We start from the raw sequence: 27,634 nt of genomic DNA on the forward strand, positions 1-27,634 counted from the left end.
TACTTTATTTTTACTCACATTTGCGGCTTCGTCTGGTCATCCATTTTTCATCCGCGGACAACAGGCCTAAAGATTTTTATACCTGCATGATTATGATTTTTTTTTTATAAGGATATTAGCTTTGTGCCGTGACTTAGTGTGGTGCTATTATTACCGTATGATATCGATGGTATTCAGAGTGGAAATTGAGGTTTAATTAAATACGGTATAAAATAAGCACGTACGAACGAGTAATATCTGTGTGTGTGTGTGTGTGTGTGTGTGTGTGTGTGTGTGTGCGCTATATCCACTGCTTGACAGTGGTATCACTTATACACGCATATATAGAGGGAAATCTAATGAGTCAGAAGAAGCGACCACAAGCATTTCCTGAGAGAGAGAGAGAGAGAGAGAGAGAGAGAGAGAAAGCAGGAAGTAGTGTGAGGGGGAAACATATGGAGAGAGGGGAGTGGAAGAGGGATAGGGAAGGAGAGGCAAAGAGGGGGGAAAGGGGGAGAGGGGAAAGAGAGAAAAGAGAAAGAGAGGGGGAGAGAGAAGGAGGGGGCGCAGGAATCGAAAGTGGAGAGAGAGAGAGAGAGAGAGAGAGAGAGAGTTGCGAGGCAGGCTAGAAAATGACGAACGGAGAGCAAAGTAAATAAAACATATTTAATAATGAGAGAAACAGCCATAACTGCAGGTTTCACTCACTCACACACTTGCTCTAACTCGCTCACACTTTCTCACAGGCCAGGGTGAAGGGTGAGGAGCGACTCTGACCCGTAAGGTGGATGTCTGTAAGGCTGAGAGTAGTGTGACAGTGTGGGCATGACATCACTGCCTAACCATGTGCCTGCGTGCCTTATCCTGCCACGTCCTCACCACACACCCTGCCTCACCTTCGCCACACGCCTTGTCTCATCACACACCCTGCCTCACCCTCATCACATGTCCTGACTCACCACACGCCCTGCCTAACCACATACTCCCCTTCACCATACACCCTGTTTAACCACGCACCCGCACACATCACACCATCCTCCTCACCCTGCCTCTCACCACACATTCTTAGCTACCCATTGCACACACACACACACACACACACACACACACACACACACACGGACATCATATCTGACCAATATTTACTTACATATGGGTTAAAATTCTGCAATATGGAAAAGCGACCCAAGCAACTATGTAAGGTTAGATATGAAGGGAAGTCTAAATATAACACTTCCCTTGCACTCCGCCGCCCGATTTCTTGTCATTAGCGTGTGCATCATTTATTGTTATCAGTATCTACCCTGCATCAATTGTTGTGTTATCAGATCTACCCTGCATCAATTATTGTGTCATCAGATCTACCCTGCATCAATTATTGTGTCATCAGATCTACCCTGCATCAATTATTGTGTTATCAGATCTACCCTGCATCAATTATTGTTTTATCAGATCTACCCTGTATCAATTATTGTTTTATCAGATCTACCCTGCATCATTTATTGTGTTATCAGATCTACCCTGCATCATTTATTGTTATCAGATCTACCCTGCATCATTTATTGTGTTATCAGATCTACCCTGCATCATTTATTGTGTTATCAGATCTACCCTGCATCAATTATTGTGTTATCAGATCTACCCTGCATCATTTATTGTTATCAGTATCTACCCTGCATCATTTACTGTGTTATCAATATCTACCCTGCATCATTTATTGTGTTATCATTACCCTCCCTGCATCATTTATTCATTTCCAACTCCCACGACAACACCCACGCCCACACCAGCCGAATGAGCCGTCCCTGTAGCATATAAGATACTCCCAGGTCTTTCTTGTGAAGCTCTATTTACGGATCATCCTGTAAAGAAGAAAAAAAATTGATGTAGTAAGAATAAACATGAAGAATTTTGGATCAGAGACCTTCTCATATCCATTATTTTCCATATTTCGTTATATTGAATATTGGATTTTTTTTTCTTGTAGCGTGGGCCATAGGAGGCATGTACAGGAGAGAGAGAGAGAGAGAGAGAGAGAGAAGGCAGGGAGAGAGAATTAGGAATAGGAGGAAAGGGGAGGGGGTGAGAGGGAGGGAAGGGAGTGAGGAAAGTAAGAATGAGGGAAGAGAGAGGCAGGGAGGGACAATGGTTAATGGGAAATCGAGAGAGAGGGAGGGAAGGAAGAGATAGAATTGTTACCCCTCAAAATATGCTGCTTATAACTATGACCACAGAAAATGGGTATGTCAACACACACACACACACACACACACACACACTTGTAAACAGTAGAGGTACAGTCCTAATACATTTTAAAGTCTATGAAATAGATAAGGAAAAAGTTATTTTTAAAAATGTGAGGTATATTTAATTCTTTTTGTATGGAGTAATCTTAAAATATCAATCATAGAACACTGACGTACTGCAATGTAAATAGTTTAGGGTTGTAGTGTTCAATATCACCAATTTTCTATTTTGTTAATAGGTTTTTGAGAAATGGATAATGAAAATGTAGTGACTAAATATAGAATTAAGATTATTGTATACATTTTATCTTTTAATTGTATCAGTGCTTTGAATCCAAGTCATAGAAGCAGGCGGCGTCCACGTCATAACAAACCAGTGGCCGGGCTGATTACGCTGACCATATTTTGTTTTTTCGGGTCAATTTCTTCGAACATTAGGTCAGTGATATTCTTTATTCTTTGAAGCAGACCCAGCTCCTGTCTTTCTAGCAATTTTGACAATATTTCTCGTCTGTAATTTGGTTTAAAGTAAGCAAAACGAGGAGGGTTAGGGTAGGATTTGAGCGACCTGTCAGCTGATTGTCAAGAATGTTCAGTGTTTCAATGCTCATTTGCTGATCTCTCTCCTGGTGAATGCACAGTTGAAATATATTGCAACTTTAAGCTTGTATCACTGCTGGTAAAGGTCTGTGTCCCTGTGTGCTTAGAAGGTAACGGTAGACTTGGCTGTGTATTTCCAACGTCACGTATTTCACGAAATTTGGGGTGATTGGGACAGGCGGGGTAAATTTATATATTGCTTATTATTCTCTAACCACTTATATACTTTCAGTGTATTAATTGCCCTAATATGGTTATTGGATAGGCCAGGAAATTAATTATCCCCAAATTTCCTTAGGTGAGTGTTATGTCATTTAGACAGGTGATAAATTTGGACCCTTTAAACTGCTTAGCAGAAAGACGATATTTCTCTGCATTTGTCCAATAAGTTCCAACACTACAAATCTGAAACTTGGTTCCTTGATCCTTTATCTCACAAGGTTGTTGACTAGAAAGTAGTATTTATTTACACGGGATTAATTTTAATGCACACCCTGGAACTTTTGTGTCTTTGATCTTCCATGAGTTTCTTGGATAAGCCAAGGTATTTCCTAAGGCTTTTATGTGACGATTGACTTTAATGCTTAGTGTTATCAGAAATTATGTTTTTGTTTCCTCATCTCTTTCATTGATTTTTGAAACCCATGAGCTTTGGATGAGAGAAGCACACACACACACACACACACATACACACACACACACACACACACACACACACACACACACATACACACACACACACACAAAAGCATTCATTTGAGTATCAAAGTATGTTTGACTGAATCACCTAAAAAACCATCAAGAAAGCCTTGTTTAACATACCAGTAGCCTAACCAGTCTTTACCTTTACCTAACTAGACAAAAATAAACCAGACCTAACTTGCAGAACTCTTATAGACTTACGGTATTAGTATTGTTTAGTAGCAGCAGTAAGAAAACAAATTTGGTTTATTTCGGTTGAGGTTGTTAAAGGTACGGTGCAGCTTATTTTGTAGGATATACGATTGGAGTGAAGGATGTGGCATTCTAACATAGGCTAGTTTTCGTTATGTTTGGTGTGTGTAGTACTAGTGTGAACTCAGTGGACTGCAGGCTAAAGTTAACCTTCTGCAGTCCACCAACTTCCTTTGAGCGATGAAGGATGTTTGCGTAACTGCACCCTTTTAACTCCAATTTGGCCTAAAATTGCCATTACAACATCTTCAGTGCTGAGCTGTAACACTAAATTAACACTGGAATTTGATACGATACCAGTTGAGATTAAGTGCTATGGAAAGGGTTCATGTTGGAGCCTTTTTAAATGATATGCACAAAATTATACAATGAACTACTGTACTACTGTAGGAAAGAGGGAATGCTACCTCCCTTGCATTATTTTACGGGTATAGTACTTTTAAGGCAAATGCACGGTTGAAGTAGCAGCCATTGTGCCACCTCTCCATGCCTTCCTCCATGCTGCAAGGCATTTGATAGTGCTGATGAATTGACTCACACACTGCCATAATGCAAAACTTCTGCCTTTCAGATTTCTTTTATTCCCCGAATTGCTTCTCTTTGGAACTCACATCCCTAGATCAGTTTCCTCCCAAACTTCAATACTTCAATTCACACCAGTTCAAGTCCAGCTGTTACAGATTTTATATGAATGGAGAACACATGTAAGCTGGCGCATGACATTTTTTTCCCTATGTTTAATTTGTTTTCCCCTGCCTTTTCGTCTGAGAAAAAGAAAAAATAGTTTTGAGATAAAGTTTGTAAAACGCACCTTATAGTTAATGCAGTACAGGTATTTATGCATGTACTCTCCACAGATCTGCACTGGTGAGCAAGACAGTCACTCACCATGCTTTCCAAATTTGAAACCAAGAGTGCCCGAGTGAAGGGACTCTCCTTCCACCCCAAGAGGCCGTGGATCCTGGCTAGGTGAGTTGCAGTTCGATTCTCTGTGATTGTCTAGGTAGTTTTTTCTGTTGCCAGTTTTTGCATCTTTTATACCATACTTGTTTTTGCGTCTTATGTTCTACCTACCCATGTTTTTTTTTTTTTAAATAATACAGTTCACTTTTTGTTTTTTTCTGATAATGAATTTTTTCTTAATTCCTGAATTTTTCTGATGATGTATTTGTTTTTCCATTTTTCCAGTGATTTAGCTATTTTTTATTTTTATTTTTGTCAGTTTATTTTTTGCTTAGAGTTATGAGTAATGTTTTTTAAAATATACCGGTACTCCGTCCCCACCCCTTTGGTAGGTGAGAAATAGATCTGGATGATGGTAATGATGTACTTCTCTAATTTTTTTATTGTTATTTTGTGCTGTGTCTTGTTTTTGATATTTAAATTGCGTCAAAGTGTTGTTTTTTATAACTGCTGTATGTGTGTATAGTGCATTCATACAGGAAGGGGAGAGGGAGACTTGTGGATAAGTGGATGGTTGGAATGATATGAGAGAGGGAGGTGTGAGTTGGGGATACAGTACAGCAGTCAGATGGTAGAGTGCAGGGTGATGTAGAGGCAATTCATTTGTAGCTAATCCCTTATGTGATTAAGATGTCTGTCGTTATAATAGACACATACTGTATGACCATTATTTTTGTTGTGCTCGATTATGCAGTCATTTAGCTTGTCTGTCCCACTTTTCTTCCCCATATACTGTAGGTTGAATAGTCAAGGGATTGGTTTCATTATCAATGTATATATATAAAAAAGAATTGTATGTAAGGAATTTGTGTGGATCATCCAGGGTTGGAGTTTATTGTGTGGGATTTAGTTCGTGAAATGTGTTGATGATTAAGGGTGTATTGCTATATTGATGATTAAGGGTATAGGGATGTGTTTATGATTAAGAGTGTTGATGTGGTGATGATTAAGGCTGTGTTGATGGTGGGTGTGAGCCTGGGAGGTATTTCAGTGTTGATTTGAGACGAGAGAAGAGACCATGACAAATGTGATGAAGTTCAGGCAAGAGATACCGAAAACTGACTGAAAAATGTTTCAGGCAGTGGAGAGAACTCTGTGCTACTTGTGTCAGGTCAGAAGGGGCCTGCTTTGATTGGGACTTGTGTCCTAGCTCAACAGGTTAACTTTTTTTTTTTTTTCTTTCTTTTCTTTTTTTTTTAAATAGAGCCTAAGGCTGGATACTTTCTGAACAGACCTCCTGCTCTCTTACATTTGCTATTTTTCATTAATGTATCGAAACATTGTGCTCTACTATTTGCATACTGTTCATGAATTTCTTACCTGTCATAGTATTTTAAAATTAATGTACTACTATGTCTAATTAAAATGATGCCAGTACTGTATTATCAGTAAAGATGTCAGGGGGGATTGAATAAGTAAGAAAATATGAATAACTCAGAAAAGTACAGTAGTTTAATAACTTCAGCATTGGGTACCAAGACTGTAGACACTCAGTATAGAGGCACCTGAAGATGGCACTACATTGAGGGAGCGAATGGTGGGTATTCCCACCTAGTTAGTAACTGTAATAGGTCTGTTGGAGAATGACCCCTATGATATTGTATTTCATCTAGTGTTGGTCTAGTTTGATTTATTACCATGTATTCAGAATGTTTGTAAACTACAGGAAGAAGGCATTGGATGGTACAGTTGTGTGTTGTTTACCGTAGGTCTTTGATATCGCCATATGGAGATCGGTATGTGGATTAATTTGTCCATGATGTGGGTACTGCACTGACTTCAAGCATATAAGCAGTCTTACTTGTGTCATTGACAGTCATCCCCATCTGTAATAAGATCAGTATTGAGGATGTTACCACCTGCTTTACCTGCCTTCATTTTTTTCAGAGCTTTTGTTGTTTCATGTAGTTTAATGCTAGGAATCAACATGACCACTATTTCTGACTCCTTATGTGACTTACCAATCATGATGTGTCTGGTGCAGTGTTTTACTTAATATTCTTTTATTTTGATGACTTTTGATCTCGTGTTTATTACATCTCCGTTGGACTCTGACGAACAGTTTGGTCTCTGGCTTTGCTGACCCTCTGTCCAGATTTCTGTTAAGCTTCTTCCATTGCCCTAAGTTTCTTTCTGTTCTGCTAAACTTATGGATATCGTCATTCTTGTTACTTTTCTTTAGTTTGGCTGCTGCTATGAGATCTCCCTTGTTCATAATGTTATTTTCAGTTAATTCCTTTGTACTCTCTGATAATTTTGTACTCTGCTGTTTATTTGAGGTTTCTTACTCTTGTTTCTTCGAATAGCGCTTCATTTTCCGTTGTTGGGAGGTTTAGCTGTACTATAGCTGAGCTGACAACTTTTTTCACACAGTAGGCTGCCTCATTAAGTTTTTGGTGGCCCTGTTTGATAAATGTTTATATTACTGAAGCTGTTCACATGGTACCTTTCATTGTCTTAGAGCTCTCTTAAAATTCAAATGGAGATGTTTGTTTATTCCCCTTTTGGTAAAATGAAACATTTAAGAAGTCATACCACACAAACTCCAGACTCAGTGTTTCCTAATTGCACACTGTAAAAGTCTGTTCCTCAATGGAATTGAACTCGGCCACGACTCTCACCCATTATTTGCTTGTTCTCTTGCTCTCAGACTCCATTTTAAATTCAAAATTATAGTTGTAGATGATGGAGATACATTGAAGGGGTATGGTGAGTGTGGAAGGGGGTGAAATATGGCTGAGAAATAATTCTCATTTGAAATGGACTATGCATGGTGTTGATTTGCAGGTTAATTTCCTCAGTGGGTAATTGTACTTTGTTTTTGTTGTCTCTGGATCCTATCTTATCCCATTTTTAGGTAGGAAAGGGTCAGGATGATAATTAGGGCTGTCATCAAAGCCTCATCTGGTTTCTGAATGGGAGAGCTTGACACTTGTGTTAGCAGAGCTTTGGCCACTACCATCCAGCCTTATGACTAGAGGATGGGGATAGGTGAGTGGGGAATCAGAGATCAGATATAGGTACTACAGGTTAATATGTAAATTCTGATTGTTCCATTCTCTTGTACGGTACTCTGCTTTCCTCTCAGCTACTGCAGCAGTAGTGGAATGGTTAGTCCTGCTAGCTCTGGTGCTGCCAACCTTGTAACACTTGGGTGTGAATTTTGGTGCCAGCAACTGGTACCTCTTGACTTGGGTGCCCAATCTTTCGAACCATCCTTGTGGGAGGTAATTGTGGTAAGGTGGATGATGCAGTGTTCTTGCATCTCAGGATAGTGTATGAATAACTTGTCTCATGGTGCCTCTCCACACCTTTACCCTTGTATATTTCAGATGGGGTTGCAACGTGGCATTTTGAATTCATAAGTTTGGAGGGATTCGATTACCGGTACCTCAGTCTTTGTCGGAATACAATACAGATCCTCTTATGTGATTTACTTTGTGCTCTACTTAATCCATTGAGCCCAAGGATGTCTCTGTAGTTTTATCTTTGTAATCACTTGACACTTTCATACAGAATTAGAAGGATTTTTTGAACTACTGTATGGGAGTTAGGCATAGGGTAGACTTTTTGAACTTGGGGGTTAGTTATGGCCTTCAGGAGCCCTTTCAGTCAGTGATTATGTTTCTGAAGGTCTGTTCTATATTATCGTAAAGGTTTTCATTTACTTTGGAGTTTGGAATGATGGTTGTCAATAATGATGTGTTCCAGTTGGAATCTATCTATCTATCTATCTATAGCTCAACGCCCTAATCCCGCAAAGGGTGGCCGCAGACAAAACGCCTCCAAGTCACTTTGTCACCCACCATTTGACTAGCCTCCCCCCAACTCACCTCCCCCTCCCTGTAGGTCCATTTGGAATGATTATGGTAAATGAGATGGGGAATCAGTTGAATAGTGATGGTTATTGTATCTTTTTGTATCTTTGTCTAGAAACTGATTGATTAGCGATGGTTTTGGCACTACATTTATATTTGTACACATACCTGGAATTTGATTGCATAGTTATTGTAGTACTGTATAGCTATCTTAATCTGCGAGTTGAGTGATGAGTGATGATTATGGTATTTGTGTATGAGTGTCAGTGTATGTAAAAATCCATTGCTGGACATTGATAGGTAGAGTTTACCCTTCCCCATACTGATCAGGTATGATCTGGTAGTGGGTGTCTGTAGTGAGAGTGGTGGATATGAAAGTAGAAGTGCCATACGGTATTTGACATTTGTGTAAATGTCCGCATATGTGATTTATATAAACTGATAGTCTGCAAGCATGTGCAAGCATCAGAAAGGATTTACTGTAATTTTAAAGCTCATTTACACTGTGCATCATGGCTTTTAATCTAAATGCAGACTCAGTACATGCAGATCAGTAGGTAGACATGTTAATCTCTGAACTCCACAGACATGTTACCCTCTGAACCCCATAACCCATCATTCATCATCATCATCATCATCATCATCATCTCTTGTGTTATACTCCCTCCTGCAAATCCCCAGATAGGGGCTGGCCATGACAGAAATGCCATTTTCGCACACAACACTCACACTTTCTCAGACACTTCCTCTTCCTACTTGTTCACCAATATGTTGTTTCATCGTACATATCATAACAGGCAGCTTGCACACACCATACATTGGTGAGCAGCAGTATTGCACTGTGGACACTAAAGCTAGGTTTTATGAGCACTGAAGGGTATTTGATCTGTAGGTCCAAGGATCACCACTTACTGTACTGTCCTTGGAGAAGTGACCCACCACTAGCCAGTGCTTCATGCAAAGGTGTAGGTGTGGAAAGCTTTAGGTGTATGGGGCAAAAGACTACCCAGATTAGGAAATTGTTAGGTGCACTTGCCACCACCTGGCTGCTGGTCCACTGGAGGCTCTGTCTGTGAGTGTTTTTGTGACATGAGTGGGGAATTATTGTACGTGAGTTGTGTTTATTTCAGTGTATGATAGGAGACCAAGAATGAGATGAAGGGATGAAACGTGAAAGTATGTAAGGGAGGATGATGTGTTATGGGAAGAAGGGTTGTTTATGAGATAGGAGAGGGAGAATTAAGTATGATATGGAGAGAGAAAAGTGAGAATATGGAAGGGAAAAGGATGTGTTGTGGGTAGGTATGGTATCATCTCAGTGTATGAGAGAGGAAAGGCAGACTGGACATGATACAGAAAAATAAGGAATGTGGGTAGTTAAGAGAGGGTGGTGTGGGAAAAGCAGTTATTAGTTAGTAGGGTCACCTCTTACATGATGCTGCATCAGGCAAGAGATAGATATACAAGGGAGAGAGGAAATAACTTCTAACATTTGAAGTTTTGAATGAAAGTATATTCCAAGTTTTGTTTAGTTAGCTTAAGGGTGTAGTGAATTGTGGCACTCAGTTGTGTGGAGCATGCAGTGGTTTGGGGTTTATTACACATAATGCTTGTTAAGGGTGAGTGAGGCTGGTCACCCTCACCTCAGATGCTGGGATTGAGTAGCCAAGCCCTGGTCCATTACACTATGGATGGGTCAGAAAAGGATTGATGAGTGGATGGATGGATGAAAGTACAAACCAAGTTTTGTTCATGTGTAAGTATGAATGAGACAAATGGAGTAAATGCCATAACAAAGCTCTTTATTTAGACTTATACTTGGCACTTCCAGGAGGGACAATACACACTAACCATCACAACAAGACTAACGATCAACATTGTTTTGCACTGGTGGCTATACTGTACTTGCTGGCAACTCAACATTATTGTATCAGATGAAGGTTCTTAACTATCAGTGTTTGAAGTAGTTATCATAAGATGTCAGGTAGATGTTTGGAAAAATAATTGGAATAAGTGTCATGTGATGTGGAATAATTAATCAAAACAAATGTCATACATGGTGCTGGAGACGGGTGCTTTTGTGTAGTAGCATCAACATTATTGGGCAGCTCCACTGCCTAGTTATACAAACATCCCTCACCTCCTTTCCTGTCCCCTGAAAGGAAGATGGTGGACTACAGGAGAAGGGCTTCTTCAGCCTACCATCCACTGGGTTCATGTCCAGATGGTCCAGGGGCTACTTTTGGCCTACAGTCCACCAGGTTCATGCCCAGATGGGCCAGAGTCCACAGTGGCAATAATAGCATTGCACTGTGTTATGTAGGTGTATGTAATAATTAAGCATAAGTGTTCTGTAGATGCTTAAAATACTTCCACAAAATATAGCGTGTTATGCTGGCGTTGTCAATATTTACAGTAATTTGTACTGTCCAGAAATTTTACAGCTATACCTAAATTAGTTACCAACAGATGCACAGATTTGCCAGGTGTTATGGTTCAGAATTATGTTAGATTCATATAAGAACATTCCATCATTCCAGAAAACATTATTAAATACACTGCATACTTATATTGGTGAAAGTAGTTGCAACACAGGGTAATACAGTGGCATCATTTGAATCACAACGATTTACTCACTATTTTATCACAGAACTATGTTAGTTTATACAAAACATACAGGTGTTTAAAACAGTAGGCAAGGCCAGGATCTTGAAATTATCCTTGAAACTGGGAAAAAATGTGTGAAATGTAACTGCCATGAAGAGAAAACTAATCCTCTCACTTTCTAGCCCAAGAGTATGGTGACATGATTTTTAGTTTAAGTTTGCTGTTTCGGTACAATTTTATTCAGATTTGGAAATGCCTTGCACTGAAGGATTGTATTTTGGCTAAAGGCATCCCTGAGCTCAGTGAGTCAGGCACATGGTGAAACCACACTTCCATACTGTCGAGTGATGTAATGTAAATCATATCACTTTCACCCTGTCACTCCCAGGTGATGATATATAAGTACGGTACTTCAGTCCAATTACATATTTTTCAGTTTTTCCTATTTCCAGACTACTATTAAGCTGAGGAAAGTGTCACAGAGCTGAAGGGGTTGATGAAGGCTATATTTAACCTTTCCAGTTAAAAAAGTTTGCCAGTAGCTACATAAAATTGTCTGTTGTTAGCAGGAATAGTCTGTGATACAAAAAAAGTCAGTGGATTGAAAAGGCTTAGTTGTCTGAGACCGCTATTTGTACTTTATTACTGTTCACTGATTATGTGCTGACTCACTGAACACAGATGATGATGTATTTGTTGCTTGAAACCATAATTTGCAATTGACACGCTGAAACCATAATCTGTTCTGGTTCCTCTGACACGCTGAAACTATAATATTTTCTAGTTCATTTGACATGCTGAAACAATAATTTTTTCTGGTTCATTTGCCACGCCTAAGTGGTTATGATCTTGCGTTTGTGTATTAATGCTTTGTAAGCCATCAATGAGTGAGAAGGTTAGTCTAGATGCCGTACGTAGTTGCTTTGAGTAATGTCATGGTCAAGGTGCGTCTTGTAGGTTTCACCAGTTTTTATAGTTGGTGTTGTGTAAGGTTGCCAGAGGTAGACGGCATGAATCATCAGACTGTGTTGGTAAATGTGACATATAATTTAGGGGTCTGGGCATAGGTAGGCTGGAGTTATGGCTAGGGAATGTTTAGGCAGTTGTGTCTTAGTTTGGGTGTGGGTAAGCTAAAGGAGGTGGGGTATTTTGTGTTGGGGTGTAGCAGGGAGGTGGGATAGTTTGTGTTGTGGTCTGGTAGGGAGAGAGGATTTTTTAGTATATTTTAGGTCACTACTTGGCGCCTGGGAACCTTCGTGCATTTTGCTGGCGCTGTGGCTTCTCCTCCTGGCCTTCCTTTACCACTCTCAGCCTGTGTGTTGGCTTGGCTCCAAATTGGTCAGACTCGGCTGTCACAGGACGGCGCCTCCGACCTCCAGTTCTTGAGCCCCGCTGACCACTCCTTGCTGCAGTGGTGGCCTGGGTTGGGGCAGGGGAGGGGTCAGCCTGTGAACAAGATAAATGATAGATAGATAGCTAGACGGGGAGAATCAGTATGTACCATTTAGAGTTGTCAAATCAGAGGCCACTGGATTCTTAGTAAGTACTGTACACAAAACTCCAGGAACAGCAAGAAATAGTGCAAAAATAATTGCCAAACAATGACAAAATCTCCAGAATATACTTTGATTTTTTTGTCAGTGTCCTTCGGAAATTGGTATTTTAGTTCATTCAGTACTGGGCTGAAATTTTCCTTCTCATTTTGGCTCACTTCACGTGGCTCATTTGTTGAAAAGAAATGACTGTCTCTGCATTCTTTCCATAGCACTTTTTTGTGACCACCACTATATTCTAGTAGTTTTTTCTTACAAGTATTCAGGATGGAGAGATGGTAGTGTCATGCTTAGTTAAAGTGAACTAAATACAAATAGATGTGAATATCTCAAGGTAGGATAGATAGGCCAGCATACTGCACCTGTGGTGGGGGTGCAGCGGGGGCCTGTGTGGTGGTGGTGCGTTGGGCGCTTGGGGCGGAGGGTGTGGCTGGTTCTGTGTTTGTCCCTGACTTGATTTTCTGTTTGAGTTCAGCCTTCAGTTGAGGGTTTTTGGCCAGCAGCTCACCAATGGAAATAGTTCGGATGTCCCCACCAGTTTTGGCTTCCTGCCCCGCCACACACACGGCCACGGCAGCCAGCAAAAGCACACTGACTCCCTGGAATTGAAGTGTAGATATTAGCCCTGCATTCTTCATATTATATTGATGAGAGAGAGAGAGAGAGAGGTGAGGAGCTCACTGGAATTGGAGCACATACATTAGCCTGGTGATCTAGTAGGTTAAGATGCTCCAAGCAGATGAGGCCTGTATGGGTTTATATCCGAGAGTCGGTTGGGGTTTACTGCTCACAAAATGCCACTCAGGGGCCGGTGAGGCTGGTCACTCTTGCCTTAAATGTGTAGTGGTGGTGGGTGGGAGAGGGTGTGCAGGTGAAGAGAGGGGGTGGTGGTGGAGGGAGGTAGTGTCAGTTGCCTCCACTTTCACTCTTGCTGCAATCTCTCTCTCTCTCTCTCTCTCTCTCTCTCTCTCTCTCCATATTGAAAGAAATGGATATGAATGGGAGAGAATGAATGAGGAGAGGGAGAAGGAAAAAGTGAATACTCTTTTCACTCAGAAGACTTTTTCTTCATTTTATACATGCACCTTTTGCACTATTTTACTGCTTAGAGAGAGAGAGAGAGAATCATGAACTATCCATTTACAGTTCAAGCATCCAAACTTCTTAATTCCACGTCAGCGTATAAGAAATAGTCTCCATCATCCCGTTCAATGTTTATAGTTTACTTTTTCTTATCTGATGGAACTGGGCCAATCCCACAGCTTGAATACTAAATCATGGTTGTGTGAAATTTGATGCGTGTTAGTTCTGAGGTATGAATGAGTCTCCTTGGTTGCTAGTCATGTCAGGCAATCAGTCACTTAGCCATCAACTTTGTAGAAGGAATTTAAGGATTTTCATCTGGTTAGAGTAAATGCACTTTAGTTACTGGTAGAGGCACACCACTTTATGCCAGTGTCATCATAGTCACCATCACTGTTCCTATTACCATTGTTATTACATCACTATATTATTAATTAATTTACTCATATGTTATTGATACCACCAGATGACTTTATGTTAGTGCTGCCAGTGTCAGCATCACTATACTTTATCACTCTTATCACCATTATTGTTACTCATCACTGTCACCATGTTTTTGCTGTTATTATCACCACTTATTCCATCCATGTGCTATTTGTCCTTTATTAGTGTTATCACCAGTGTCTCTGCCATTATTGTATTTGGTGTATTTATTGTTTTATGTTGTCACTACCACCACCATGCTCTCATCACCACTGACATCACCGCCACATGCAGTTACTGTTACAACTATCTTCATCACCATCCTGTGGTGTAATCATCACCTGTACCACCACCAGCATAACACTTGCATACCAGGCTTCCCACATATCATCACCATAAACACCATCATTTACAAACACCACCACCAACCCTCTCTCCATATACTGAACCATCATCACCATCATCTCCATCATTTCAACATCACTACCTACCCTCATCACCACCACCACCACCACATCTTGCCACACCACAACATGCCATAAATCCACATCTTTATTTTCATCACCATAACAGCATCACCTCTATACTTACCACAACCACATGCCAACATCTCACTTACCCACACCACCACTTCACCACCATTCCACCACTAAAAACACCACACCACACCACTGCCTCACTCCACTCATCACCAGCAACACCACATGCCAACATTATCACATACCATCTCCATGACATGTTTGCCCTACTCATCACACACAACATACAAGCATCCCTACATAGGTTTTACACACACACACACACACACACACACAGTCACCACAATCACCACACTTAGCAACACCACACCACATCCAGGGGACCCAATACAGGTGGTGTCAGATCCTGTGCACAAAAACTGGTAGAACTAACGGGAAAACTTTTTGCACCCTCCTGTAACCTTCATCTGGACTTACATATAAACTTTTAATTATTGTTCTTGATTTGTTTTTTATAGGAAGAAGAGAAAAGTTAATTGTCTGTGTAGGATGATTAATTTTCCTCTCAAGGCAGCACAGGAGGCTCTTAGCTCCTCTTCCATAGTGATTTATTTTTGCATTTTGTGCCTTAACATTTTCTTGTGACTTATTAATTGGTATTGATAGAGAGTTTGCTTAACTGTGCTCCTCTCTCTCTCTCTCTCTCTCTCTCTCTCTCCGTTTACAGCTTTTTTCACATTGCTCAGTGGCAGAATAAGACAATACTATGGCTCTGATAGCACTTCATCTTGACTAGCATCGTAGTGCTAGTCTCTTACTACAACTCAGCATTCAAGGTGGAGAGATGGCAATTTTAGGCCTAGTTAGATTGAAAAGAGTACAGTAAGGAGGATATTGAGGTATAATGCACAAGATAAATCGCTCACAAAGTGGTGTTAAGGTATCGAGTCACCAGAAAATACGACCAGTGTTTTTGCAGTAAGAGAAGGGAAATGTATGATTTTCATAATTGAACATTTTTCTTTCATGTCTAAAGGTTTTTATTCCGAGTAGCTAGATCTTGTAATGCATTTCCCGTAGCGATATATTTTGCACTTTACATATGCCTCATTAACCTCTTCGTTATTGAAAGAAAGTATATTGGTATTAAAACGAAATGAATAGCATGCATAAGAATGTTAAGGTATAATATGCAATGAACTCGTGAAGGAATAGACCTTATGACCCAGTGCCATTGTCGAAAATGCCGGATTTGAATTCTCTCAAATTGCCTTAGTGTTTGCTCAAGCCCTCAGTCAGTGCACCAAGAGTTAACATACTGGTTTTTGCACCAACCACCGTCATTGCATAACACCAGTCTGCACCACACTGCACCAGACTCTGAGACACACACACACACACACACACACACACACACACACACACACACACACACACACACACACACACACACACACACACACACACACACTTACACACACACACACACACACACGTACACACACACACACACACACACGTACACACACACACACACACACTCTCTCTCTCTCTCTCTCTCTCTCTCTCCCTCCCCAGAAAGTCTTTGCATACCAATCCCACCATTCTTTGCAACACAGCACACCACACACTACACCGCACCACACCACACCACACCACACCACACCACACCACACACCATGTACATCACCCCATTCTCTCATTGCACATATCACACTTCATGCCACAACACCACATCACACAACACCACACCACACCACATCGCACCACACACCACCACCTCACAGTCCACACGCCCCATCCTAGTCTTTGTACCAGCCTTGGCATAAAACCACATTTTTTTTTATTACACATTCCACATTACGCCACACCAAAAGTCCTTGTACAAAATTTCATTCATTCACCACACAGTACCACACTTCACCATAACATCGTGTCGTACCATACCATTGTTTCACTGCACTACCTTACAGTCATCACAATCATGCTTTCACTACACCATACAGCACCATACCACACCATCATTCCACACCACATCAGCATTACAACACCGCACCACAGTCTCCGAACAACCTATTCTCTCACACCACACCACACCACATCACACCACACCTCATTCTTTCAGAGCACCAGTCTTTTGCACAACACAAATTCCATCCAGTCACGTCGATCAATTATTATCTAGGAGACGTGAGTTTCCCCACTCGGCAAGTATTGTTCTGGGTCTGGGTTCGCGTGGGTTATCTGATTTTACCTCCATGCACTGCTGCCTCTCTCATCCAGTATATCCCGTTCACTGAGAGGGGGACTTGGATGAATTCGTTGACAGACTAACAGAGTATATACGAATTATTATTATTATTTTTTCCATACTAATAACAAGGATTTTTTTTTCTACTGGAGGAATCGTTTAGAAGTAGCAAGAACACACACACACACACACACATACACACACACACACACACACACACACACACACACACACACACACACACAGGTAGATAGACAGACATACTGAAAGGATTAATACTAAGCGTTCTTTCTAACCCCCTGCAATAAAGTAAGTCCCTTTTTAAATATTATGAAATATTAAAGTGTAGCAACGTAAAGAAGAAAACTGTAAAGGTGAACCCATTCTGTATACAGCGGTGTGTTTTTATTCCGACCATCCCAGATTATTTTTTTATTTTCTCTTTTCCAAACGCCGGGAAGGGACTCGTAGTGAAAAGATCTCTCTCTTCAGTAACCCTTTCAGTTTACTAACTCTTTATTAAGTCCTCCAATTCAGTGAGGGCCTAGAAACCCCTTCAGTTCAGTGACGTCCACTAACCCCACCAATTCAGTGAGGTCCTAGTAACCCCTTCAGGTCAGTGACATCTCGTCTCACCCCCTCAATTCACTGACGTCTCCTGTAACTCCAGCAGTTCAGCGATGTCCCAGTAACCTCTTCAATTCATTGACGTCCAAGCAACCTCTTCGTTTCAGTGACGTCATTTCTGAGTTTATTCTTGCCGATTCCAAATGATCCAGCTTAGGAAAGGCCTTTTAACACACACACACACACACACACACACACACACACACACACGTTTCACTGGAGGCAGGAGAGTTAAGGCTTTCACAGCGTTGGAATTTCTGTCTCTCTTTTTTCCAGTCCAGTGATCTTTCCACCTCAAATAATTTTCTTACAGTTTTGGAAAGACGGCTCGGGAGAAAGTTTTAATTCATTACTATCTCCGGTGATTTAAATGTGAATTAATGAAAATAGCGGACGCAGTTCAAAAATACACATAAACACTCGCAGGATTACACACACACACACACACACACACACACACACACACACACACACACACACACACACTGTCATGGTCGTATTTAATTCACCAAGTACCTTTGATCTTTCACACACATTAAAGGTTTTGTGTGGTCACCAGTCACGTGTGCTGAGAGAGAGAGAGAGAGAGCACTATAACCCCACACATTCGGTCCTCTACATCGATTCACTTTTCACATATATACTTAATTTCATCATTGTTTACTTACTAGTCTCATGGTAAGGGTAGGGTCCACACGGCTTCTAGGTCACAAATGAGCTCCTTTACCTGGGTCCTGCCTTATATACTCTCTTGCAGTTGCCAGTTCGTCGCCTTTTGGAGCAGGGGGTTGAGGGAGTGTGGGAATAGCTTTGAGAATTTATAATATTTTGATGTCTTCCACTACTGTTGTTAAGGTTAATAATGATGAGATAATTATGGTGTGATGCCTTGTTAAGAGACGGAGGAAGAATGCATCACGTCCAAGTGGAAATTGTGTTTTGGAAAGCACTGGGAGAAGGGCTTTGAGGTGGTTTGGCTATGTGGAGAGAATGGAGAATGAGACACTGACAAGGGAAGTGTATGTGAGTGAGATGAAGGGTGGGAGGGGGAGGGGGTAGACCGAGGATGAGGTGAAGAATGAGGGATAGGCTATGGAAGTGCATGTGGGTTGGGCGGAGGGTGGGAGGGGGAGGAGGCGTCCGAGGATGGGATGGAGAATTAGAGATTAACTAGGAGGGAGTATATGAGTCAGATGGTGGGATGGGGAGGGGGAGACCTAGGATGAAGTAGAGAATGAGAGATTGACTAGGAGAGTATGTGAGTGAGATGGAGGGTGGGAGGGGTAGGGGGAGACCGAGAATGAGATGAAGAATGAGACGATTAGAGGTGTGTGTCTGAGTCGGGTGAGAGGTGACATGGCCGGGGAGGGGAAGACCAAGGATGAGATGGAGAGATGGGTGGAGAGGTATATAAGAGAGGATGGTGTGGATTGGAGAGATGGCAGCCAGATAACGGAGGACAGGGTGACGTGAGAGAGAGAGAGAGATTCTTCTGTTTGTATTTTCTGGGTACTGTGACATAAGACACGAAACAGTTAAGATCCTGTATTGGTTAGGTGATTACAAAGATGTCCAAATCCCTTACTACATGTGGTTTATCCTAAGGTCAGTGAAGGTGTCGGGTGGTAGGTAATGTCAATACGATATACAGTGTGCTCCATATATACACAGCCCAGTTTTCACGTGTTCCCGGGACGGCTTGGTTAGCGATACCAGTGTCTGCCCTGCACACTCTCTCTCTCTCTCTCTCTCTCTCTCTCTCTCTCTCTCTCTCTCTCTCTCTTTCTGTTATGTACATTTTTTGCTCGTCTCATTTTCCTCTCGTCCTTCACATCAATCATCTTTTAAGCCTTTCCTCTCTCTCTCTCTCTCTCTCTCTCTCTCTCTCTCTCATATCCATTTTTTTTCTTTCGTCGTCGTCCTGCATATCAATTATCTTTAATCCATCCTTTCCCTTCTCACTTTTTCCTTTTCTCTCCTCCTCCTCCTCCTCCTCCTCCTCCTCCTCCTCCCTGTGTCTTGTTATTCCTTCCTGTCTTTCCTGTTTCTCTCTTTCATTCTTTTCTTCCTCTCTTCTTTATCACATACACATCTGTTTCGTCTTTCGTTCCCTTCTTATCTCTTCTCTATCTGTCTGTCTATATCTATCTATCTGTCCATCTATCTATGTATCCATCTAGCTATCCAATATTCTTTTTGTATCTCAGGTTTCAGTTCTTTATTCATGATTATTTTATTTTCCTTTATTTTCCACATATTCCTCTTGAATTGTACGGGTCTTGAATTTAGCTGTTTTTTTTTTTTTTTTTCTTGGAGGGAACAATTTACAAGCTCTTGGCCTTTGGTTCCTTCTTCCTTGCATTTAAAAAAAAAAAAATTCCTCCCCCTTCTCTTATTTTCCTCCTGCATAATCTTTGTCTCTTTGTCTCCCTCATACGCCTTTGTCTCTTTCTTTCCTTGCCATTTCTCTCTACCACATTATCCTTTCACTTTATTTTTCATTTCCCATTTTATTATCACTCTCTCTCTCTCTCTCTCTCTCTCTCTCTCTCTCTCTCTCTCTCTCTCTCACACACACACACACACACACACACACACACACACACACACATTCTCCATCCTTCATGCCCCGTATTCTCAATCCCAATTCTCTCTCTCTCTCTCTCTCTCTCTCTCTCTCTCTCTCTCTCTCTCTCTCTCTCTCACACACACACACACACACACACACACACACACACATTCTCCATCCTTCATGCCCCGTTTCTGTCGTCTCTTGCTCCCTCTTTCCCTCTTCTGTTCCTCCCTTCCCCCTCCCCCCCTTCTCTCCCCCCCTCCACCCGCCCCCTGTGTGTGCGTGCGTGCGTGCGTGCGTGCTGGGGTTAAGGTTATGGCCTTAACTGTTTATTTCACTTATTCTCTCTCTCTCTCTCTCTCTCTCTCTCTCTCTCTCTCTCTCTCTCTCTCCGGTTCCGTATTTGTTTTCTCTCCGATGACAGCACTTTCCTCCATCATTTTCACGCTTATTGAGTCCTCCTCCTCCTCCTCCTCCTCCTCCTCAGGTTCTGTTTTATGAAGGAGAGAGAGAGAGAGAGAGTTGAAATGATAGGTTGGTGGAAAAGGCATGAACTGTTTGGTTACTCTTGTCTTGTAAATAGAAAGGAAAATAATGTGATGTGTCGGTATAGTGCAGGTAGTGGGTGAGGATGTGTGGTGATGACGATGGTGATGATGATGATGGTGGTGGTGGTGGTGGTGGAGCTGGTATTGATGATGACTGATGGTGGTGGTGGTGGTGGTGGAGCTGGTATTGATGATGACTGATGATGGGGGTGGTGAGGATGAAACTGTTTAGATGGGTGATGATTTTGATGATTGTGATGATGGTGGGAAAGGCTGTAGTGGTGATGGTAATGATGGTTTAATGATACTGCCTACTGGTTGCCTTAGTGAATTTTTTTATAACTATAGAGGAAGGAAAAACATATGAATAAAAAAAAAAAACATTAATTATAGTAAGGATATGAATATGGATAATAATGACGATTAAAACTTCAAAGCCCCAAACATGTACACGATCAATTGACCGCTGCTGTACACTCTCCCATCCCCGCTACATCTACAACGTGTACTGTACAATGTGTTCTCAGTGTACACCTCTTGTCTCTTTCGTGGGATCCTGAAGCTTGTACAATTAATGCTCGACTTCGCTTTCCCTCTTTTTGGTTTTTGTCGCTTTCGTTTTCTGAGGTTTCGCTTTCTCGGATTTGATGTGTGTGTGTGTGTGTGTGTGTGTGTGTGTGTGTGTGTGTGTGTGTGTGTGTGTGTGTGTGTGTGTGTTTCGTCTACATATACGGTACATACACCGACAATTTCTCTCTCTCTCTCTCTCTCTCTCTCACACACACACACACACACACACACACACACACACACACACACACACACACACACACACACACACACACACACACACAACATCCCGGCAACAATATATTCAATTCAACTTTTTTTTTTCCAACATGATCCTCTAACAACCCAAGTCATTTGCTACCAGTCCTGTCGTGGTGGGGGAGGGAGAGAGGAGAGGAGAGGGAGGAACAGGGAGAGGGGAAAGAATGGGAGGAAGAGGAAGAGATGAGGGGAAGGAAGGGGAGGAAGAGGGAAGAGTAGAGGAAGAGAGATGAGAGGAAGAAAGGAGGGAGAGGGAAGAGTAGAGGAAGGGAGGCGAGGGGAAGAAATGAGAGAGGGAAGAGGAGAGGAAGAGAGGTAAGGGGAGGGAAAGAGGGAGAAGAGGAAGGGAGGTCAGAGGAGGAAAAAACAGGAGAGGAAGGAGGAGAGGAAGGGAGGTGAGAGGAGGGAAGGAAGGAAAGGGAAGAATAAAATGGGAGGGTCCCCGTTGAGGTGAAACTTATATGGTGACAGTAAATGCAGTTTTTTTAATATAAATACTCCAAGAAAAATCATAAAAAGAGGGGAGGCGAGAGAGAGGATTGGGGGGAGTGAAGGAGAGGAAGAGAGGAGTGAAGGGGGAAAAGGAAGAAGGTTGTGGAAGGGAAAGGAAGGAGAGGAGAGGAGGTTTAAGTTAGATAGGGGAGGGATGGGGAAAGACGAAGGAAAATGGGGAGGAGGGTGGAAGAGGGGAGAGGAGGGGGAAAGGGGAAGAAATGAGAGGAGATGGGGTTTAAGAGGGAAGAAGGGGGGAATAGAGGAGTAGGAGGATGAGAGGGGAGAAATGGAAAGATGAGGGGGTGGGGAGGGGGGAACAAGGTAGGGGAAGGTTGGAAGGGGATGAGAGGTGAGGAGGGGAAGGCGAGGGGGAAGGGTGGTATCACGAACTGGAACCAGACACATTTGCATTTACCCAGTCAAGGCTGAAGCTAGGGTGGTAAATCTTGAGGCATTAGCAGAGTTGGGTGCCAGCAGAGACGCAGCGCTTACTGGTGTGTGTGTGTGTGTGTGTGTGTGTGTGTGTGTGTGTGTGAGTGAGAGAGAGAGAGAGGCTTTCGACCTGCACTTAGGCGTAGTGTTGTTACTGAAGAAGAGATCGTGTCGGTGTGTTGATGATGATGATATACTGTAAGTGTAGTGGTGGTAGTGGCAGTGATGGTAGTTGTGGCTGCTCTCATAATGGTGGTAGTTGTGATGGTCGTGTGGGGATGATGATGATGATGATGTGGTGGCGGTGTGGTGCTGATGATGGTGTGGTCTAGGTGTCGTAGGTAGGTTGATGTGATGGTGGTGATGAGATGGTGATGCTTGGTGATAGTGGTTAGGTGGTGATCAGGAAATGTGGTGTTGGTTGTGGTGGTTACGCTGTAGTCCTCCCCTGTACCACTGATAGGTCTGTGATAGTATATGATCCACAAAGATTACTGGTTTTAAACGTATTACTAGTAAGGTGTTAGTAGTCCTGGTGTTAGAGGCTGTTTTGTCGTGTGTATTGCTGTTATATTTGTATTCACGTGCTAAGACACAGGAGGATAGACGGTGAGAAGGGCCTGTGGCATGAAAATGAAAGTGTTAGATTATACGTGTTGGATGTACTTAGATGTATTTGGTAGTAAAGATACGTGGATTAATTCTTGGCCAACTTATATACCTCTGGTGCTGCTTGTGTGCCGTCTCTCCCTGCTTCCCTCCCCTCCCCATTCCCCTTCCCTCTTCTCCCCTCCCCTCCGTGACCTCTGACCCGTCTTGGTGAGGTCAGTTCAACGACGGGAGTTACGAAATTGTCTGGCACCATCACACACTCCACCCTCCTTTTCATAATCATTTCTCTCTCTCTCTCTCTCTCTCTCTCTCTCTCTCTCTCTCTCTCTCTCGTATCCCTTCCATCAATGATCCTACAATATTTTCTCTCCTTCTCCTCTCTCTACTCCACTCCACTCCACTCCTCTCACTTCTCCCTTCCTTCATCCATCCTGTCCTTGTCTACCTCTTCCCTGTCGCCCTGTCTCTCCTCCATTCCATCCTGCCTTCGCCCTGTTTTCCTTGTCCCACCCATTCCTACTTTTATCATCATACCCAGTCTTTTCTCCCTGCTTTTATCCGCCCTACCCTCTTTTCTTGTTTCTCTTCCTCCCAGCTGCTTACCCCTTCTCCCTTCTCTCTCCCCTTTTCTTCCCTCTCCCTCCATCTTTATTCCCATATCCTCCCTTCTTTTTCCCTCTCCCTCCCTTCTTATTCTTTCTCCCTCCCTTCCTATTCCCCTTCTCTCCTTTCTTATTCCCTCTCCCTCCCTCCCCTTCCTGCCTTTTCCTTACGCCCTTCTCCCTTCCTTCTTACTCCTCGCTCCCTTCCTTCTTACTCCTCGCTCCCTTCATACCTTTTCTTCCTCCCTGCTCTTTATATACCTCTTTGCTCTCTCCTTCGCATCCCATCCCCGTCCTTTTTCCTTATGCGTTCTCCCCCCACCTTATCTCCATCTCCCTCCACCTTACCCCATCTCCCCCCACCATACCCCCCTCTCCCTCCACCATACCCCCCTCTCCCTCCACCTTACCCCCTCTCCCTCCACCATACCCCCTTCTCCCTCCACCTTACCTCCGTCTCTCTCTCTCTGCTTTATTTCCTTTATTTCCTCTCCCTTTATTCCAACTCCCTCTTGATTAAGGCCAAGCCCAGATGACGTCACGAGGCGTTTATCTCTTGGAAAGTCGGGGTCATTTGTACGTGGTATAGTGGTCGTGGAAATTATGTAAGAAATGCAACTACGTGAGAGAGAGAGAGAGAGAGAGAGAGAGAGAGAGAGAGAGAGAGGGAGAGTTTGAACGTGTAATGATTCAGAGTGCCAGTCACTGTTCAGATGGAGGAAATTATCCCTACATGCAGTAGTTATGATCAGTTTTATTTATTTTTGTGTGTGATTTCATTCAAGACTTTCTGCGTTGAACTGATGAAATATTTAGAAGATTACATGAAGGTTTTTGAAAATTACATGACATACTAAGGAACGAGAATGGCAGGTGATGAACATATTTTTTTCTTTTTTTTCCTGCTGCCTGTCCCCTCTACACTCCATCCCCCTAAGTTTTTTTTTTCTTTCTTCCGTCCCTGTTTGCTCTCTGCCTCTCTCCCTGCCACCCTTCCTGCTCTCCCTGCCGCACCTTCCCCCTCCCCTCTCGTTTTCTTGCAGCCCTCCCCCCGCTCTCCCTGTCAACCATTATCCCTCACCCATTCCATCTCTCTCCCTACCTCCTCTACCACTCTCCCTACCTCCTCTACCACTCTCCCTACCTCCTCTACCACTCTCCTTACCTCCTCTACCACTTTCCCTACCTCCTCTACCACTCTCCTTACCTCCTCTACCACTTTCCCTACCTCCTCTACCACTCTCCCTGCCACACTGTACCTACCATCCCACCATTATCATTCTGTACCACCCCCTTCTCTACCGCTTTCCATCTCACTCTCTCCTCTCCACCACTCTCACTTCCCCTCCAATACCACTCCATCTCACCACTCCCTCCTCTAGCACTTTCCCTCTCCCCACCACACGCCCTCCCCCCCTCCCAGCCACTTGCTTTCCTCCCGCCAGTTACTCTCCCCATCACGCTAATTCCACTTCACCTCCACTTTTCCCGCCTTCCACCTCCCCCATCTTTGCTCCACTTCCCTACCACTCCCATCCCCTTCCCCCACCACCCCCACCCCTTGTCTGTCACTCCCTACCACCTTAATTCCACCTCCACCACCACTTTCCTCCCCCCCCCCCGTGAGGTGAGGGGTGGTGGTGGTGGTGGAAGTCCATTGTGTTGTGGAGCCTTGACCTGGTTTATGACGTCACTACAGGTCACAACAGGTCACGACCCAGCCCCACCCCTCCCCTCCCCACCTCCTCCCCCCTCCCCTCCCCACCTCCTCCCCCCTCACTTTCCTCCCCCCTCCCGCAACACTACCCCTCCCCTCCCCTCTCTCCACCCCCCCTCCTATCCATACGCTGCCTTCCTTCCACTCCACCCCTTCCCTTCTATGTCATCCCTTCCACACCTGTTGAACCTCCACTACACACCCCTTCTCTCCCCCCAACAGTGTTGCCAGGTCGGTGGGTGCTGTTGGCGCCCAATCCATCCCGAAAACGCGCCCAAAAAGCGCAGACAGCAAATGACACACACACACACACACACACACACACACACACACACACACACACACACACACACACCTCTCCTCCATCAGTCTTGGGAGTGGTGAGAGCCAGTTATTGTCATTCTTCTCTTTTATTAACCCGTAGTGTGTGTGTGTGTGTGTGTGTGTTGTAGTAGTAGTTGTAGTAGATGGCGGTCGAAATGTCAGACCAGAGGAGTGGGGTCAAGTGAGAGAGGGTCAGACGGCTGCGCCTGTGAAACATTTACAAGGAGGTGGTAATTGCTCTCCGGGGAGGGGTAGGGGGATAACAGGATGAGTGGAGACAGTGGACTTTAATCTGGATGAGAGAGAGAGAGAGAGAGAGAGAGAGAGAGAGAGAAGGATAATACAGAAGGTATGGAGGGGTAGAGGGAGAGCTTTGCGTCGTCAGTAATTATGGGATCAGGGTTGGATGGGCAGGCTTGGTAAAAGGTGTGAGGCGTTCAGACAAAGAGGTAGATGTAGGGGAGGAACAGGGTAGTCATTATGACTCTGGTGCTAATTTTTACAACACATAGGTGATGGACATTACACTCACTAGAAAGGCGTAGCCTTGAGTCTTGAGGATTCAGGATTAAAACAAAAGGCTAACACACACACACACACACACACACACACACACACACACACACACACACACACACACACACACACACTTGGGGTCATGGAAAGGCAGGTCAGGTAGAGATGCTAATTGGCTGGGGCTTCACAATGCGTTTGGGGAGAGGCAGGGCAAGGAGCACTGAGTCATACGAGTATTAGTACATCAGGCATACGTTGTGTCTTCTTACTTTTTTTCTTATTTTAATGAACATCGTCTCCATAACACAGAATCGCCCAGTACTCTCTCAGTCATTTCAAAAAGCGCCCAAAAAAGCGCAACGCGCAGCCGTTCAAATTTAAGCGCAAATCATCTTCCAAAGTCGCCCAATATGGCGCGAAACGCGCGCACCTGGCAACCCTGCCCCCCAAGACTACTTTTATTTCCTCCCCTGCACACCTCTCCTTCCCTACCTTTCACTCCTCCCCCTCTCTCCCTCCCCTCCACTCCTCTCCCTCCCCTCCACTCCTCTCCCTCTCTTCCACACCTGCCCACCTTCCCCTCCACATCTTCTTCCCCTTCCCACCAACCCTTCTTCCTCCTCCTCCCCCACCCCCTCCCTTCCACATCTCTCCCATTTCTTACACCGTCTCTTACTATCTCACACACACACACACACACACACACACACACACACAGAGTAGTATGTACACACTTCACTTACACTTCCTACTTACGTAGCCTTACACGGTGCCAGTCCTTCATGTACACGCTTGGGTACACACGCTGTTTTCATATCGTGCACATACAGTACTTCCACAATGATGGTAGAAGTAAGTGTACATGAACAGGAGCTTCATCGCTGGTACACACATCGCACGCACATTACACATGCATATACTCACACACACGAATACTTACACACGGCACACTTACGCATACGGTAGTACGCACATGACCCACGTATACATACTTATACGCACATGGCAACATGCGTACTCATACGCACATGACACTTGAATATACACATATGCACATGGCACACACACACACACACACACACACACACACACACACACACACACACACACACACACACACACACACACACACACACACACGGCACTGGTACATACACCCTACTCACAACACAGGCACTGCACGCTCATGACACACTTGCACACAGTCTTACACACTTAACACTTGCACGTGACTCACATACATGCTGCTGTACTTTTCCAAGTGGCCTCATTCAAACTGGTATACATACGTGCATACTCACAAGCACCTTAGCTGCAGTGCAAATGTACCGACGCACATGGCACCTTTCACTCAGATGCACATGACATGTACGTGGACTTGCACACAAATTTACACATGTCA

General features: G+C 43.4%; 2 protein-coding genes across 5 annotated transcripts in view; one reads left to right on the forward strand and one right to left on the reverse strand.

The window, feature by feature from the left end:
- Positions 1 to 4,640: 4,640 nt before the first annotated feature.
- alphaCOP (coatomer subunit alpha) overlaps positions 4,641 to 27,634 on the forward strand; it is a 58,708-nt gene continuing 35,714 nt past the window's right edge. For all 4 annotated transcript variants that reach the window (XM_080286609.1, XM_080286611.1, XM_080286610.1 and 1 more), the window contains exon 1: positions 4,641 to 4,748. In XM_080286609.1, coding sequence (XP_080142735.1) covers positions 4,669 to 4,748 — 80 coding nt within the window. In that variant the 5' untranslated portion in view covers positions 4,641 to 4,668. The remainder of the gene's footprint in view (positions 4,749 to 27,634) is intronic.
- Positions 12,064 to 18,299, reverse strand: LOC145417992 (uncharacterized). Its single transcript, XM_080286534.1, has 4 exons — positions 18,252 to 18,299; positions 13,083 to 13,319; positions 12,420 to 12,613; positions 12,064 to 12,190 (listed from the first exon to the last, which is right to left on the reverse strand). Exons 1-4 carry the CDS (start codon positions 18,258 to 18,260, stop codon positions 12,064 to 12,066), a joined length of 567 nt encoding a protein of 188 aa, XP_080142660.1. The 5' UTR covers positions 18,261 to 18,299.

This window comes from Coenobita brevimanus, chromosome 112, assembly GCF_032717465.1.
Source record: "Coenobita brevimanus isolate Jiangsu-jjx chromosome 112, ASM3271746v2, whole genome shotgun sequence".
In the NCBI taxonomy this organism is placed as follows: domain Eukaryota; kingdom Metazoa; phylum Arthropoda; class Malacostraca; order Decapoda; family Coenobitidae; genus Coenobita; species Coenobita brevimanus.

What these genes read in the sequence shown, in the direction of transcription:
- LOC145417992 (XM_080286534.1), bottom strand. An exon ending in CCGCTGCACCCCCACCACAG is followed by an intron (nt 12,614 to 13,082) that starts GTGCAGTATGCT and finishes TCTTGTTCACAG; the next exon opens with GCTGACCCCTCCCCTGCCCC. An exon ending in CGCCAGCAAAATGCACGAAG is followed by an intron (nt 12,191 to 12,419) that starts GTTCCCAGGCGC and finishes TTACCAACACAG; the next exon opens with TCTGATGATTCATGCCGTCT.